At 45.6% G+C, this 18,750-nt stretch overlaps 1 protein-coding gene across 6 annotated transcripts in view; it reads left to right on the top strand.

The window, feature by feature from the left end:
- Positions 1-18,750, top strand: part of LOC140204863 (TRIO and F-actin-binding protein-like) — a 301,234-nt gene that overhangs the window by 121,316 nt on the left and 161,168 nt on the right. For 5 of the 6 annotated variants that reach the window (XM_072271741.1, XM_072271739.1, XM_072271738.1 and 2 more), the window contains 2 exons: positions 3,646-3,714; positions 14,780-14,848. In XM_072271741.1, coding sequence (XP_072127842.1) covers positions 3,646-3,714; positions 14,780-14,848 — 138 coding nt within the window. The remainder of the gene's footprint in view (positions 1-3,645; positions 3,715-14,779; positions 14,849-18,750) is intronic. The other variant, XM_072271740.1, reaches the window with a different exon arrangement.

Genomic DNA, 18,750 nt, shown 5'->3' with positions numbered 1-18,750 from the left:
GCTGTGCCCTCACATTTGATTCTCTCCCACTGGGATTGTTCTCTCCACGTCTGCTCTATCCAGGCCTTTCAGTATCCAGTAGATTCCAATGTGATCTGCTCACCCTTCTGAGTACATAAAGTACAGGCCCAGAGACATCAAACGCTTCTCAAATGTCAAGCCTATCGTTCTTGAGAACTTCCTCTGGATCGTCTCCAAGTACTTCCTTAGATACGGGGCATAAAATTACTCAGGATATTCCGAATGCCTGATTATTCTCTGATGTACAGGCCAACATTCCTTTGACCTTTCTGATGACTTAGCTTACTTGTCCATGATAATTTAGTATTACATTTGCAGGAACCCCCAAGTCTCTCCCAGTTCCATAGCTTCCAGGTTTTCACCTGTTTAGCTACAAACTCTATGACCTCACCTCTGCTGACATTAGAAATCCATTTTCTGTAGTTTTGCCAACTGGTCACGGGTTCTGACTGTGCATTTTTTCTCTCCGCAACCACGTGGGCATCCCTTGGGTGCTCTGGCTGTCCCAAAGACTATGCGAGTTGGTTGATCGATTCTGCAAATTAGCCCTAGTGGAGGTGGGTGGCAAATAGAATCAAAAGTGTGCTGTGAGCACTTGAGAGAGTGAATTGCGGGGAAACAAGTAGAAAAATGCATCTGATGAGGATGCCCTTGCTAGAGAGCTAGCATGAACTCAATGGGCAGAGTGGCCACCTTCTGCAATATAATAAGTCAGTATCCTGCAGGGACTTGTACTGAGGCTGGAGCTGTTCACTTTATTTATAAATGGTCCACGAACATTATCTTGCTATTTTTCTTTTCCACTATATATTTTCTGTAACTTTAATTTTTTTTTATACGTCTTGCACTGTACTGCTGCCACAATAAAACAGATTCCGTGACACGCCAGTGCTAATAAACCTGGCTCTGACATTTAGATAACTGGTTAGAGAGCCACATTTCCAAATTGCTAACAGAGAGGTAGCTGGTGTGACAAGCTCTGCAAAAAAAAGCATTTTGTAGTGATGTTTAAAGGGTGTTTAAATGACACATGAATAGGCAGGGAATGTTCAAACTTCAACATGTCACCTCGTACAATCCAGAGATTCATTTTCCTTCAGGCATATCCAGCAAATCTATAGAATAGGAACGACAACAGGATCAATGAAAGGTCAACCAGACTGCAGTAGACAACAATGGAGAGATGTAGAGCAGGGTCAGGCTGATGGAATTAGTTAAAATTGGAATGCAAACACGAGGAAATCTGCAGATGCTGGAGTTCCAAGCAACACACATCAAAGTTGCTGGTGAACACAGCAGGCCAGGCAGCATCTCTAGGAAGAGGTACAGTCGACGTTTTGGGACCGAGACCCTTCGTCAGGACTAACTGGAAAAAGAGCTAGTAAGAGATTTGAAAGTGGGAGGGGGAGGGGGAGATCTGAAATGATAGGAGAAGACAGGAGGGGGAGGGAGCCAAGAGCTGGACAGGTGATTGGCAAAGGGATATGAGAGGATCAGGGGACAGGAGACCCAGGGAGAAGGAAAAGGGAGAGGGGGGGAAGCCCAGAGGATGGGCAGGGGGTATAGTGAGAGGGACAGAGGGAGAAAAAGAATGTGTGTATATAAATAAATAAATAACGGATGGGGTACGAGGGGGAGGTGGGGCATTAGCAGAAGTTTGAGAAGTCAATGTTCATGCCATCGGGTTGGAGGCTACCCTGACGGAATATAAGGTATTGTTATAAGGTAAAATTGGAATGTTGACTATAGTCATAGTAGGCTGAAGGGCCTGTTCCTGTTCTATATTTTTTGTCCATTACTTTTTCAAATTATTCAGTTTAACAGAGAGGGCCAACGTAGATTTGTAAGGATGGGTCTTGCCTCTTATAACAGAGGCAAAGCTCATCCTTTATAAAATCTACAGCAATGCACCCAAAATGCTGGAGGAACTCAGCAGATCAGGCAATGTCTGTGGAGGGGAATGAACAGTTGTCGTATCGGGTCGAGGCCCTTCATCAGGTCTGGAAACGAAGGGAGAAGAAGCCAAAATAAGAAAGTGGGGGCAGGGCAAATAGTACAAGCTGGCAGGTGATTGGTGAAGCCAGGTGAATGAGTGAGGCATGGGGGAAGAAGTGAGAGTCTGGGGGGTGTTAGGTGGAAAATAAGAAGGAGGAATCTGACAGGAGAGGAGAGTGGACCATGGGGAAAGCAAAGGAGGAGGAGAACCAGAGGGAGGCGATGGACGGGTGAAGGGGTACAATGGGGGCCAGAATGAGGAAAGGTGGGGGGGGGAAGGAAGGTAGGAGTACAAGCTGGAAGGTGATGCATGAAGCCTGGGGTGGTGGGGAGAGGAATGAATAAGAAGCTGAAAGGTGAGAGGTGGAAAAGGTTAAAGGGCTGCAGAAGAAGGAATCTGATAGGAAAGGAAAGTTGACCATGGGAAAAAGAAAAGGGAAAATGGGCACCAGGGGAAGTGATAAGACAGATGAGGAGAAGAGAAGAGGGGGAACCAGAGTGGGGAATTGAAGAAGAGGGGTGGGAGTGGGGGGATAGACATTTTTGGAAGCTGGAGAAATCAATGTTCATGCTGTCAGGTTGGAGGCCACCCAGGTGGAACTCCAATCTGGAATGGCTGGCCTCATCAATGTAGCAGAGGAGGCCCTGGAACAACATATCAGAATGGGAATGGGAAGTAGGATTAAAATCTATCTTGGCCCTCTCTGATCAGCTGAGAACTTTCAAGCTGTCCATTCACTGAAATTAATTACTGGTCCATCATTGTCTTGTTGAAAGGCCAAGGCAGCTGGATCAGAGAAGAGAGTGATTTCAAGCAAGTGTTATAAAATATCTATACATTGGAGTGGCAATAGAGTTGAGATTGAGGAGAAATTCGCTTTAAGCTCTGTGGATAAAAAGCTCTTTATAGGACCAAAGTGTGATTACATTTAGTTTCTCCAGGAATCGGTTAACACTTAACTATTTATAACCAGTTGGAGTCTGAGGATCTTTCTCTTTGACCGCAAGATATTTGGTCTATTCCTGGTTGTTGTTCAAATTGTTTTGGAATTTTCAGGATAATTATGTTTCATTGAATCATCTAAAGCTTAAAAACTTGATTAAAAAATCAAATAACTTGAATGAAAACAAAGCCATTTGGTCCCCAGTAGGTCAATACAGGTTTGCTGGAGGCTATCCCTTAGAATAAAAAGTTTGTGAGGATCATTTGTTGCCTCTGGGCCTGTACTCAATGGAATTCAGAAGGATGAAAGGTGGGAGATCTCATAGAAACATACTAGGTACTGAAAGGCTTGGATAGGGTGGATTTCGAGAGGATGTTTCCAATATTGGGTGAGTCTAGGATCTGAGGGATCCCTTTAGAACAGAAATGAAGAACAACTTCTTCAGCCAGAGAGTGATGAATCTGTGGAATGTGTTGCCACAGAGGGCTGCGGAGGACAAGTAATTGAGTATATTTAAGGCAGAGAATGATAGATACTTAATTGGTGAGGGGATTAGGGGTTTTGGGGAGAAGGCAGGAGAATGGGGTTGGAATAAAGATCAGCCATGATTGGTTGGTGATACAGACTCAACAGGTTGAATGGTCAGTATCTTGTAGTCATATGGTCTTATTTGCTTATTCTTTAGAAGGACAACAAATTCTTCTCACAGAGTGGCCACATGGGATATCTGCAATCTAGCACCAAAAGTGATGAGGTTTGTATTTGATTGTGTGCACAGTGAATCATCTGTCAAAGGCCCTCTGTCTGTGCAAGTCATCCTCTGGTGGGGAAGTTGGCGAGGGAGTCAAGTTTACAGAACTGGTTCTGGAACAAGTACTATTAGCATTTTACTTTGCTTGAACGTTGAGTGGGCTGAAAGATTTAGGGAATTACTTTCTATTGTTTTTGTTAAAATGCCAGCCTGGAGCAAGGCCAGATTGTAAAGTATGGGTTGAATGTAATGAGAGCTCCTTCAATTCTTTCTGAAAAGCTGCCCCAACTTCGCTCGTGTGTCTCTGACATCCACGGGGCCCTGGGTTAAAATTGCACTGGGGCATTTTGTGGGTGACTTTTAACCCCCTGTGGCAGTGTAATAGCTGCCAGTCACAGATTTCTCACACATGCATTCTTTTAAAAGATTGGAGTGAAGGGAGTTTAATATCCTCTAAAAGGGAACTCGATGGTTCTGTCACTGACCAAGCGAGCTCACATTCACTGGTAGCAAACTCAATCTTGTGCAGGTGACGAGAGGACCGATGCCAGGGAATTTTTTTTTCATCTCCAGGAATCAGACCAGGGTCAATATTTATCGCCATCCCTAATTTCCCTTGAGAAGGTGCCGGTGAGTCACCTCCTTGAACTGCTGCTGTCTTACTGCTGATCTCAACCTTGCCGATCTGGGATCACCGCCACCAGCTTCAGGTTCAGGTTCAGCTTCAGGTTCCCCTGACTTGAAAATATTTTGACTCGCTGGAACTAATCTTCTCCCTGAGAGACGGCAGCAGGGCAGGGCATTGACTCACCAGCACCATCTGCAGGCCAGTTAAACGTTGGCTTTGCTGGCAGTGCTCACATCCAGAGAAACGCCGGGGGAAAGGAAGGATCAGTCAGGGTGGGACTTGGGGAGTGACCAGGTTCTGCCTGCACTGTGTTGTGTGACCCCATCACCATGCCAAATAGAATATATGGAGCAAACAGCTGGAATCTGTGTGAAATTACAGGCTGCTTTAGAGCAGCACAGCACAAGAACATACCTTTTGGCCCACAATCTAAAGCCTGTGGCCTGGTGTCTGCACCACAGCCAGGGAGTTAGTCCGACACCTTGGAAGAACATGTCACGATGACACAACATGTATTGGAAAAGCAGCACCAGCTGACGATTCCAGTCAGTGACTGTGCTAAGCCGCCCCCCCTAACAGTGGTTCACATCACCACCCGGCCATAGGCACTGGCTTATGGTGAAGCAGCCTTAGTGAAGAGTAGCTTCCCTGAGTCTTAATCACAGAGCAGTTCACAGAATCTAAAGGTAGAATGATCCCTCTGGGCCACCTCCCTCGTACATGTCAGTCTAGAACTGGTTCAAGTAAAAGTATGTGGTTGCGGTTGGCTGCATGAATAGCAAGAAAATTAGCTTTTTGCAACAACAGAACCGTGCATTAAAATATAACACATAAATTAACATTTACATAACTCGTAAGTGTGCAAAAGTGCACAGAACAAACACGACGGCTCTAGTGCAATTTGTGTGTGACAGAGAGGGAGAGAAATAAATCGTGTTAAGAATTCACATATAAAATGTTGGAGGAACTCAGCAGGTCAGGCAGCATCTATGGAAATCAATAAACCGTTGACATTTTGGGCCGAGACCCTGTATCAGGACTGGAAAGAGAGGGTGAAGATGCCAGAATGGAAAGATGGTGGTACGGGAAGGACTACAAGCTAAATGGTGATAGATGGAGCCTGATGGGGTGGGAGGGAGATGAAGTAAGAAGCTAGAATGCGATAGGTGGAGCCTGATGGGGTGAGAGGGAGATGAAGTAAGAAGCTAGAATGCGATAGGTGGAGCCTGGTGGGGGTGGGAGGGAGATGAAGTAAGAAGCTAGAATGCGATAGGTGGAGCCTGGTGGGGTGGGAGGGAGGTGAAGTAAGAAGCTAGAATGCGATAGGTGGATCTTGGTGGGGTGGGAGGAAGATGAAATAAGAAGCTAGAAGGCGATAGGTTGAAAAGGTAAAGGGCTATATGTATTTAAGGCAGAGATTGATGGGTATCTGAGTAGCCAGGGTGTCAAAGGTTATCGTGAGAAGGCAGGGGGAGTGGGACTAATTGGGAGAATGGATCGGCTCATGATAAAATGGCGGAGCAGACTCAATGGGCCGAATGGCCGACTTCTGCTCCTTTGTGTTATGGTCTAAGAACATGATAGGAGAGCAGAGTTGACCATGGGAGAAAGGAAAGGAGAATGGGCTCCAGGGATGGTGATAGGCAGGTGAGGGGAAGAGAAGAGGTGAGAGGGGGAGCCAGAGTGGGGAATTGAAGAAGTAGGAAGGGGGAGGGGAAGAAATTACTGGAAGTTAGAGAAATCGATATTCATGCTATCAGGTTGGAGGCTACCGAGACAGAATATGAGGTGTTGCTCCTCCAACCTGAGAGTGGCCTAATCCTGGCAGTAGAGGAGGTTATGGACCGACATGTCCGAATGGGAAAGGAGACTGGGATTGAAATAGTTGGCCACCGGAATATCGTGCTCTGTGTGAGTGGAGCAAAGGTGCTCCCCCCACTCCAAATCAGAGAAAATCTGCAGATGCTGGAAATCCAACCAACACACACAAAACAGTGGAGGAACTCAGCAGGCCAGGCAGATGGGAGGTGAATGGGCAGGTCTAACACTTCTTCCACTTGCAGGGTTAAGTGCCTGGAGGGAGATTAGTGGGGAGAGATGAATGGACAAGGAAATCTTGGAGGGAGCTATAACTGCAGAAAGTGGAGATTGGGGGGGGGGGGTGGTAAAGATGTATCTGGTGGTAGGAACCCAGTGTTTTTCAGATTGGTTCAAGAACCTAATGGCAGTGGTGCTGTTAGACTTTGGGGTGTGAGCCTTCAGTCTGCTGTACCTCGTGCCCAATGGCAGCTCCAAGAAAAGGGCATAGCTCGGATTGTGGGGGTCCCTAGCGATGGATGCTATCTTCCTGAGACATTCCCTCTTGAGATGTTGTTGATGGTGGGAAGAGCTATACCTGTGATGGAACTGGCTGAATTCCACTACTCTCTGCAGCCTCTTGTGTTCCTGTGCATTGGAACGTGTGTACCCGGCCACAATGTTCTTCATTGTACATCTCTCCAGGTTGGTCAGTCTTCAATGACCTGCCAAATCTCCTCAAACTTCCAGGAAAGTAGAAACACTGACACACCACCTTCCTGGTTGCATCAATGTTCTGGGCCCAGGGTAGGTCTTCCAATACGTTGACACACAAGCTGCTCGGTATTTCCACCGCAGCAAGGACTGGTGTATGTTCTTCTGACTTGCCCCTCCAAAAGTCCACAATCAGTTCCTTGGTCTTGCTGACATTGAGCACTAAGCTATTGTTGCGACACCACTCACCAGCTGATCTATCTCGCTCCTGTATGCCTCCTCATCACCGCCTCTGATACAGCGGTGTCACTGGCAAACTTGTAGATTTGTCCGAGGCACACCGTTGTAGGTCGACAGAGAGTAGAGCAAAGGCTGAGCATGCATCCCCAAGGTGCATCTGTGTGAATAGTGAGGAGGAGGAGGCGATGTTTCTAATCTGCACTGACTGTGGCCTCCCAGTAAGGAACTTGAGAATCTCGTTACAGAGGGAGGTACAAAAGCCTAGATCTTGGAATTTGAAAATAAGTTTTGAATGAATGATGGTGATAAACACTGAGCTGTAGTCAGTGAAAAACAGCCTGACGATGAAGGGCTCTACAACTCATGTTCTCAGTATTATTTATCCATTGGTTTGTTTTTTTTGCGTATTTGCACAGTTTGTCTTTTGCACATTGGTTGCTGGTCAGTCTTTTGAATCAGAATCAGGTTTATTATTACCGGCATGTGTCATGAAATTTGTTAAATTTGTGTGCAGTTTTTCATTAATTCTATTGTATTTCTTTGTTCTACCGTGAATGCCCACAAAAAATGAATCTCAGGGATCTATTTGGTGACATATATGTACGTTGATAATAAATTTACTTTAAACTTTGAACTTTGCCCCTCTCACCTGAAACCTATGTCCTCTGTTTTTGTTTCCTTTTCCCTTGTGTGCTTTGCCCTCTCATGATCTTATACACCTCTATAAGGTCACCCCTCAAGGTATAGAGTCCTAATCTGTCCAGCCTCTCCCTGTAGCTCAGCTCCTTGAGTTCTGGTAACATTCTTGAAAACTTCTTTGCACTCCTTCCAGCTTAATGGTGTTTTTCCTATGATAGGGTCATCGAAGCTGTACACAATACTCCAAGTCTGGTGTCCTTCCCAGACTCACACCCTCCTTGCCTGTCAATGGAAAAGGCAGTCTTCCAATCCACTTTGTTCTACATTACCAAAACGTCAGGGGTTGAGACCTTGGTCCACCATTTTCTCTGGCCTGCTCAGCCAAACTACCACCTTGACCTTTGAACCCGGTCCAATTAAAGCAACTTCTACTTCTCCCACCTTTATGTCCCTCTGATGTTGGTCTCACCCCTGGTCCTTAAACACCAGATAAAGTTTAGTGAACTTTGAGATAACTCTTGGCTTCCTTCCTGTTCTGCAGGCTGTTCATTTTAAACCCCTCTCCCCGCAGGGTTCCATCCTCACATTCAATATGCAAGGAGCTCGTGAAATTTGTTGTGACTACAGCTGAAATCTTCTTGTGACCGGCCTCTGCAGCTTCCCTTCCTTCTCACCCTCCTGGCTGCCCCAGTTACTCAAGTTTTCTCCGGCTCTTACTCCAACCTCCTTCCATCTGCTTCTGTTTTTGTCTCCACAAGACTTCTCCACCAGGTCCATTTCCCCATCCCTTGACCCTTTCCCACTAAACACACCACCCTGACTTCCTTCATGGCTTCCAGGTTAGCTGATGTCCACAGTTCTCTCTCCCCTTCTGATCAGTTGTCATCACCTTCTCTGCCAAGGACAACCTGTACTGCTGCTTTGTGAAGCACCTTCCCATTTCTGGACTATAACTCCTGTTCACCTTTATCCAGAATCTGAATTATGGGGTTCTAGAGACACTGTGACCCTTCGGTCCACTGAGTCTGTACTGACCATCAACTGCTCATTTGCACCTCCTCTACTTTAATCCTGTTTTGCTGTCTCCACGTTCCCATCAACTCTCCCCAGCTTCTACCACTCACCTACAGTCTAGGAGCAATTTACAGCAGCCAGTTAACGCACCAACCTGCACATCTTTGGTATGTAGGAGGAAGCCAGAGCACCTGGAGGAAACCCACACGGTCACAGGGAGACAGAGAGAACCTGTAAACTCCAAACAGACAGCACCTGAGGTCAGGACTGTGGAGATGTGGTGCTGTGCCTCCAGATTAAGTCTCTCCCATGTCACGACACCCTTACAACACTTATCAGGGTCAGTAATGAGATCTCGTTTGATTAAGTCAAATCAAATCATATTTAATTATCATTCAAAACATACATAGCTATAACTGAACGAGAGAGTGTTCCTCTGGGGCCAAGGTGCAAAACATTCAAAATAGCAAGGAAACATTCAAAAATAGTGAGTAACATAATTCAAAACACAAATACAAAATACAAAGATAATATTTTCCTGGGATGGCAGGGTGGAAACACGTCTTTACCAAAGGAGGTGGAAGGCACTCCTCTCTGCTAGCCTGTGGATCACCGTTGGGCAAAGTGTAGCACCTGCTCAGCCCCCTGATCAAGGGCACGTGAAGCCCTGGGAGCAGATGGTGGATGGTGGTATGAGCAGCTGGTGCAGATCACAAGTCCTGGTTACGTGACCACTGATGCCAGGCAGACAATCTCTGAAGAGTATTGATAATGACTGGGGTCACCCATCTTGTAAAGACTGGCAATGGCATGCCACTTCTGTAGAAAAATTTGCCAAGAACAATTATGGTCATGGAAAGACCACAATCGCCCATGCCATACGACATGGTCATAACAAACGGATGAATATTTTCCTCCTTGATCTTTCTATGGCCTTTGACATGATTGACTACACCCTCCTTCTCCGAAGCCATTACTTAAGTCGCTACGTCTGGGTACGTTTGGTTCCTTTTTTTCCAACCATAGACTGAGAATCACTTTCAACGACTTCTCTTCCCAAGGTCTTAGTTTCTTCCTGACTCGGTCCATAAGCTGCACCTTAGCCACAATGTCCAAAAACGTAGCGTCCATGCCCATGTTTGCTGATGATACCGCCACAGACCCTCCATTACCATGGGATACATTAGGGTAGTGGTGGTGCAGAAGTTAAGTTACTGGCCTAGCAACTCAGAAGACCAGAAATGCAGATCAAATCCTACTATGACAGGCATGGAAAATGAAAAGATCCTCCAGCACTTTGTGTGTGTTACTTAAAGGCAATGCCAATTTTTCTTTCTACGTCCCAGAATAAGACAGCAGCTTCCCTTGTACTTGGTTCCTTAGTGGCCATTTCAGATCATTGTCAGCTGATGGTCAGAGAGGGGGCTAGAAGGTCATCTTGTGCCTAGCATGACACCAGCATTGTGGGCGGTGCGGTTTCATTTCAGGCTGAGGCCAGGCAGAGCGATGTTCTCAGTGACTGCTCTGCCTGCTGTGTTACTGTAGCTCTTCTAACTTGTCCCAGAGTGCTTTACAGCCAGTGTAACGTAGCCACTGCAGGGTCTCAGTCGGGAATTTGTCCAAGGCAGCTCTCACAAACAGCTGCTTGTTAGTTTCCAAAGTAATCCGCCTTGTAATGATTTAAGCCTGAGTTAAAACTTGGACAAGGGCAGGAGGTGTACAGGTCTCCCTTCCTACTGCACTGCAGTGCCGCCGTGGAACTTTATATTCACTCCCCAGACTGCAGCTTGACCCCCAGGGTAAAGAAGGCTTGCGACATAGACCTCAGCTAGCACTTTGCTGCTGGAGTTCCTCAGGGCTGTGCCTCAGCTGTCATTTCATGATTGATCCTTAAGACACGGAGGTTCAAAATTCAAAGTACACTTATTACCTAATTATACAACCTTGGGATGTGTCTCCTTACAGGCAGTTCATCACCACCTTTTTCACACAGAGAATGTGTGAAAAAGGTGGTGACGAGGGCAACTAGGGATGGACAATAAATGCTGGCTTGGTTGGCAACGCCCACATCCCATAAATGAATAAAAAAAACCCCAAAAGAATCCATGAAAATAAATCTCATAGAACATAGAAAATCTACAGCCCGTTACAGGCCCTTCGGCCCACAATGTTGTACCGACCGTGTATCCTACTCTAGAAACGGCCCAGAATTTCCTTACCGCATAGCCCTCTATTTTTCTAAGCTCCATGTACCTATCTAAGAGTCTGTTAAAAGACCCTATTGTATCCGCCTCCACCACCGTTGCCGGCAGTGCATCCCATGTACCCACCATTCTGTGTGTGAAAAACTTCCCTCTGACATCCCCTCTTGTACTTACTTCCAAGCACCTTAAAACTATGCCCCCTTGTGTCAAACACCCTATGTGCAGAGGGAGAGGGAAAAAAAGCAACCAAAAAACCAAAATTGCATAAATTGTGCGAGCACAAAAAGTAAGCAAGTAGCATTTAAAATGAAAGTGAGCCCTTAGTCACAAAACCTGGAGCAGCCAGAGCATGGTGACAGCCTTAGTTCAGTGCAGAGCAGAGTAAATGTCAAGGAGCCCACAGACACGAAATCCGGAGCAGGCCCACAGACTCGGCCTCAGTTCAGCGGAGAGCGGAGTAAACATCAAGGCAGACATCCCACCCCTGCAAAAACTCATTTCAGGGAGGTAGCACCATTAATTTCCGGGAGAGGTGGGATGTCTGCAATAGAGTAGCTCCTTAGCAGCCAGCCAGCTAGTTTAAATGACGTTAGCTATGCTAATGAACGAATGACACCTGTTAAACTCACCTCAACATGTCTTTTACAGTCTTAACCCACCATGGGCAATAGAAAAGTCACTGTTGCAAACAGTGCAGCGAGCAACACAGTCATTATTTTTGACCCCTATTAGGCAGGGGTACACTTTAGAGTAGTCTGGGGTGAGGTACGTTTTATATTTTCTTTTTTTGGAACGGCTCTGCCATGGCGCGCATGTGCTCTCTCTCTCTCTCTCTCTCTCTCTCCCTCTCCGTTGCTCTCTCGCTCTCTCTCTCTCGTGGTCACTGTCACGCTCGCTGTCTCATTCTCTCTTGCTTTCTCTCTCTCAAAAAAATTGATTTCTGGGATATTGTATATAATTTGCAGGCATCAGGGAGCCACGATTAATATGCGGGAGACTCCCGGAACTTCCGGGAGAGGTGGGATGTCTGTCAAGGAACCAGCAGACACGAAATCCAGAGCAGGCCTACAGCCTGGGCCTCAATACACCACAGAGCGTAGTAAACGTCACAAAGCAGAACCGGCCTGACCCTCGCCTCTGGTCTAGGCACCCTGCCTTTTCAATCCACCTGGTGTGCTGGTTATAGACGCTTCACTCACTCTGCAGTGGTCCGGATGATCCTGCGTGCTAGGCCCTGCTTCACACCCCCAGGTGTTGCTAGTACGTCATGACACTTGACCCTCCGGCAATGAGCTCCAGCAGGAGGAGGAGCCTGACAAAATCATCTCAAAGTAAAATGGTACTATGATCACCATTGTTGCCTGAGGGCTTCTACAGACCTGAGACTCATTGCAGGGAACTGCAAGTCCCACGCCACCAAGTTCAGGAACAGTTATTACGCCTCAACCATCAGGTTCCTGAACCAGTGGGGATAACTTCACTCACCAACTCTGAACTGATTCCACAACCTACAAATTCACTTTCAAGGACTCGTCAACTCACATTCTCAATATTATTTTTTATCAGTCGTCTTTTTTCTACATTAGTTGTTTGCCTGTCATTATTTGAGTGCAGCTTTTCATTGATTCTGTTGTATTTCTCTGACTGACCATGCTTTGATATTAAATTTACCTTGAACTTTAAACAACTCCATATATGTTTTATTTTGCATAACTTGTCTTCTTTTGCGCATTGGTTGTTTGTCAGTCTCTGTTTATATATATTTTCCACAAATTCTGTTGTATTTCTTTATTTTCCTGTAAATGCCTGCAAGTAAATGAACCTAAGCTGACATGCACTCAGTAGCCACTTTACTAGGGAGCTCCTGTACCCGATAAAGTGGCCACTGAGTGTGTATGTTCGTGGTCTTCTGCTGCCGTAGCCTGTCCACTTCAAGGTTTGACATGTTGTACTTTTAGAGATGGTCTTCTGCACATAACTGATGTAATCGTCTATTTGAGTTACTGTCGTCTTCCTATCAGCTAGAACCAATCTGGCTATTCTCTTCTGACCTCTCTCATTAAGAAGGCATTTTTACCCACAGTGGCCAAGTGGTTAAGGTGTTTGTCTAGTGATCTGAAGGTTGCTAGTTCGAGCCTCAGCTGTGGCAGCGTGTTTGTGTCCTTGAGCAAGGCACTTAACCACACATTGCTCTATTGTCTGTGCGAGGAGTGGCGCCCCACATAGACTTCCAATCTACGCCTTGTAAGGCATGAAAATGCTCGACGCAGGCCTCTCATGGTCTGAGTCGACGTTCCCCCCTTTTGTCCACAGAACTGCTGCTCACTGGATATTCGTTTTGTTTCTCACACCATTCTCTGTAAACTCTAGAAACTGTTGTGCGTGAAAATCCCAGGAGATCAGCAGGTTCTGAGATATTCAAACCACCCCATCTGGCACCAACAATCATTCCACGGTCCAAGTTACTTAATCACATTTCTTCCCCATTCTGATGTTTAGCCTGAACAACAACTGAACCTCTTGACCATGTCTGCATGCTTTTATGCACTGAGTTGCTGCCACATGATTGGTTGATTAGATATTTGAATTAACGAGGAGATGTACAAGTGTACCTAATAAAATGGCTACCAAGTGTATATGTACTCAGATAATAAATTAACTTTGACTTTGAGATTTACCTGGAGAAGCAACTCTAATACTGTGACTGCAAGAGCAAAGGTTGGGTACTCTCTGGACACCAGCTCACCTACAGACTTCCCAGAGGCACAACTTTGGAATATGCTCCTTGTGCAGGCAAAAGAAATCATTTGAATAATGTCGACATGTCGTCTGGCATCTTCCCAGTGCCAATGCACCCACAAAGGCTTTGCCCAAGCCCACTTTAGACCATTAAGACATAGGAGCAGAATTAGGTCATTCAGCCCATCGAGTCTGCTCCGCCATTCCATCATGGCTGAACCTGGATCCCACTTGACCCCATACACCTGCCTTTTGGCTATGTCCTTTGACACCCTGACTGATCAGGAAGCTATCAACTTCCACCTTAAATATCGCCACGGACTTGGCTCCCAGCGGTCTGTGGCAGAGCATTCCACAGATTTACCACACTCTGGTTAAAAAAAAATCCTCTTTCCCTCTGTTTTAAAGTGCCGCCCCTCTATTTTGAGGCTGTGCCCTCTAGTTTTGGATATCCCCACCACTGGAAACATCCTCTCCACATCCACCCTGTCTAGTCCTTTCAACATTTGGTAGGTTTCAATGAGATCCCCATGCATTCTAATAAATTACAGTGAGTGCAGGTGGAAAGCTGCCAAATGTTAACCCCTTCATTCCTGGAATCATCCTCATGAACTACTCTAAACTTTCTCCAATGACACATCCTTTCTGAGAAATGCAGCCCAAAACAATTGACAATACTCTAAATGTGGCCTGACTAGTGTCTTATAAAGGCTCTGCATTATCTCCTTGCTTTTATATTCTATTCCCCTTGAAATAAATGCCAAAGTTGTACTTACCTTCTATTACACAGACTCAACCTGTAACTTAACCTCTGGGAGTCTTGCATGAGGACTCCTAAGTCCCTCTGCACCCCTGATGTTTGAACCTTCTCCCCATTTAGATAGTAGTCTGCACTATTGTTCCTTTTACTAAAACGCATTATCATACATTTCCCAACATTTCATCCAGATGAATGGAGCAGAGAAACCCAGGGTTCCCCTCTGCATCATTACTGGAGTTGCATGTTGGTGTGTGTTTGCCTTCTGACTTGCAACAGTTTGAAATGCCCAGATTTACTCCTTCATGTTTTGCTTTGCGTCTGTCCATCATTCAGGTTGAAGCAAATTTCCCCGAACGGACTGCTCACCGAGAGAACGCTCGGACTTTCTCCAGGAGTGATCGGGTCAGTGCTTTCACTTTTATCTTTTGTCTTAAGCGTGGCTCCCAGTGCGACAAAGCAGTCTTGTGATCGTATCATGTGCCAAGATGTGTGATAATCCCAATTCGTTATACTTGAGGCATAGCTACTGTTGAAACTCCACAGTCAGTTTGATCGTAATTATGGTCCCACAGAGAGCAATGTGATAGAAGCCAGATAGAAGTCAGTGACAGTACCTGGGAGAACTCTGCTTTTCAAAGCAGTCTGACGGGACCTTTTACATCCAAGACTGGCTACCGCATTAATCAGAATCAGGTTTAACATCACCGGCACATGTCGTTAAAATTTGTTAACTTTGCAGCAGCAGTACAATGCAATACATAACAATAGGAAGAAAATCATGAACTACAGTAAGTAATAGTTAAAATGGTTAAATTAAATAAGTAGTGCAAAATAAAAAAGTAGTGAGGTAGTGTTCATGGGTTCAATATCCATTCAGAGAACAGATGGCAGAGGGGAAGACGCTGTTTCTGAATCATTGAGTTTGCGCCTTCAGGCTCCTGTACTTCCTTCCTGATGGTAGCATTGTCCTTAATGATGGATGCCTCCTTCCTGAGGCATCGCTCCTTGAAGATGTCCTGGATACTATGGAGGCTAGTGCCCATGATGGAGCTGAATTTACAACTCTCTGCAGCTTATTTTGATCCTGTGCAGTAGTTTTCCCCCCCTGCCCCCAACTCTTCCATACCAGACAGTGACGCAGCCAATTAGAATGCTCACCACAGTACATCTGTAGAAGTTTCCGAGTGTCTTTGGTGACGTACCAAATCTCCTCAAACTCCTAATGAAATATAGCTGCTGTCGTGACTCCTTTGTAGCTGCATCGATATGCTGGACTCAGGAGAGATCCTGGGTGCAATATATCAATTACGTCGAGGCTTTGGAGAGGGTGCAGAGGAGGTGAACCAGTACGTTGCCTGGATTGGACAGTATTAGCTATGAGGAAAGATGGGACAAACTTGGATTGTTTCTCTGGAAGTTTGAAGGCTGATAGAAGCACAGAAAATTATATCAGAGTAAAATTATAGGAGTCATAGCTAGGGTGAGTAGTCCGAGTCTTTTACCCAAAGTGAAAAGGTCAAATACTGGAGAGCAGAGGTTTAACACGAGGTGGAAAAAGTTTAGAGGAGACTTACAAGCAAGTGTTTTTTACACAGAGTGGTAGGTACTCGGAATGTACTGCCAGGGAAGGTGGTAGAAGCAGATCTGATAGCAACATTTATGAGGCATTTAGTCAGACACATGAACAGGCAGGGAATAGAGGGATATGGACCATGTGTAGGTAGATTAGTTTAAGTTGGCATCATGGTTGGCACAAATATAGTGGGCTGAAGGGCCTGTTTCTGTGCTGTATTGTTCATTGTTCTAAGAAATTATGTTTTGAAGCTGATGGATGTTTTGGTTACAATTTTCCAAGATGTTATAGACCATGGAGTGATTCCTGCAGATTAATAGTCTATTAAGACTTTGACTGTACTCTTTTTCCATAGATGCTGCCTGACCTGCTGAGCTCCACCAGCACTTTGTGTGTGTTGCCATCCAAGTCATCTTCCCTTTGTCCTGTCCCACTCTCTCTGCTGTTGATCACTTACTTACCCGGATATGACAAAGGGTTTCCAACCTGAAACTTTAATCGGCCACAGATGCTGCCGGACCTGCTGAGTGTTTCCGACATTTTCCGTTTTTATTTCAGATTTCTGACACCTGCGGGTTTTTAGTTTTCAGTGTCTACTGTACGATAAACATTCAATTGTCTGCCATTCAGGTGGATACAAATATTTCTTCATCAGAAGAACAAAATTCATACACAAGGGCTTTTCCCAGAAGAGACAGGGCCAGTATGTGGATTTGTTTTCTTAATTTAAATGCGTCTTTCATAGCAAGAGAGAGAGGCTTGCCCTAAAATCCTCCCTTTGAAGTCATCAACATGTCCCAGATTGCTTTACAGCCAACAAAGTATCCTGAAGTTAATCACAGCATCAAAATACATTGAAGTTAATCAGGAAAAATATCAATAAGATCGAAAAATACAGAGAAAATTTCAAGGATGTTGCCGGGACTTGGAGGGCCTGAATCACAGGAAGAAGTTGAAAAGGTTAGGACTTAGCAGGAGCGCAGTGTGCACAGGGTCCTATGTATTAAGGATCCCACCCATCCGTCCAGCATCCTCTTTCACTTTTTACGATCAGGCAGAAGATTCAATGCATAAAAACGAGAATGGTCAGGGTGAGAAACAATTTCTTCCCTCAGGCCATTAGGCTTCTGAACTCTCTGCCACATCACACTCAAAGTGTCACTGGTTAATCTGTTCTGTACCTTATCATATTTAATTTATGCACTTTATTTTATTTGTAATCAATCTATAGATTTTATCCTTACATATCCTTACAACAGCACACATCAAAGTCTCGGCCGGAAACGTCGACTGCACCTCTTCCTAGAGATGCTGCCTGGCCTGCTGCGTTCACCAGCAACTTTGATGTGTGTTGCTTGAATTTCCAGCATCTGCCTCTGATTTAAAATTCTCAGCTTGTTATCAAATCTTTTCATTAAATCCCATTTGAATTTATTTAATTCTTACATCCGTCTCACAACGTGAGGGAATAAAAATCCGTTGTAATGTACGTACATGTGAATTTCTAAGTTTAATGGCTTGTAGAAAGAAGCTGTCCCATAGCCTGTTGGTCCAGGCTTTAATGCTGCAGTTGTCGTCATCGTGGCTATCCCTCGAGGTCGAGGATGATGGTCTTCGTTCTGTTGATCAAGTGGCCCACAGAGTGAAGGTGCCTGTGCGTGTATTTGTTTAACGTGTACTTGATGTTGCACTCCAAGAAGCACACGGTACTTCGCAAATCAACCAACTGATTCCAGTGGCATGGAAACCATGATGATTGGAGCTGATGGATTTGTTGCAGCCTTCATCTGCCTTCACAGCCGTTGAGTTCGAAGTAACTTCGTCCACCTGTTCCACCGTTGAGATCTTGGTTGGATTGTTCTTTGTTAGGGACCTCACCCTCGACCTTACCGCCATGGGTGACCCTACCAGGAGCATAGCTCCAGACGACATCGCTCTCGGGATCACAGGACCACAAAGCTTCTCCACCACGACAAGGTGACAATCCACGGAGAAGAATGCTGCAGTACCGTTTGCAAGATGGAAGCAGCTGAAACAGTTTATAGTTGGGGTGGCTGGTGTCCCCAGTTATCTTCCAGGCCTTCATTGCGCACCTGCTGCTGTTAATGTCCTCAGTGGAGGGAAGTTCACATCCACAGATGTGCTGGGCTATCCATTACTTCTGATCACCCCCAACCTCACCATCGTTCTGGCCTTCCCCAGCTCCTGTCTCCTGCATGTCACTGAATTTAATCCTGAGCATTTCTTCAGCTGCCAATCCCCCTGCCTCTCTCTTCCCTGTAAGATTTTTTTAAAACCACCCCGTTTCCCACATTCCTCCTTATATGGCTCTCAATCGGCTTGAGTTTGATGGGATCCCTGCGGAAGACTTTGAGATGTCTTCCTATCTTCAAGACAGAATATAAACTCAGTGGCCATTTTGTTGGGTCCCTCCTGTACACTGGGTGTATCTCTGTCTGTTTGTGATCTTCTGCTGCTGTAGCCCATCCACTATAAGGTGTGACGCGTCTGTACATTCAGAGATGCTCTTCAGCACACCACTGTTGTAATGCGTGTTGATTTGAGTTACTGTCGCCTTCCTGTCAGCTTGAACCAGTCTGGCCATTCTCCTCTGACCTGTCCCATTAACGAAGCATTTTCACCCGCAGAACTGCCTCTCACTGGATGTTTTCTGTTTATTGCACCATCCTCTGTAAACTCCAGAGACTGGTGTGCATGAAAACCCCAGGAA

Source organism: Mobula birostris, chromosome 11, assembly GCF_030028105.1.
Source record: "Mobula birostris isolate sMobBir1 chromosome 11, sMobBir1.hap1, whole genome shotgun sequence".
Classification (NCBI taxonomy): Eukaryota; Metazoa; Chordata; class Chondrichthyes; order Myliobatiformes; family Myliobatidae; genus Mobula; species Mobula birostris.
Note: the sequence above shows the minus strand (reverse complement) of the source record. Positions and strands in the feature narration are given on the sequence as shown.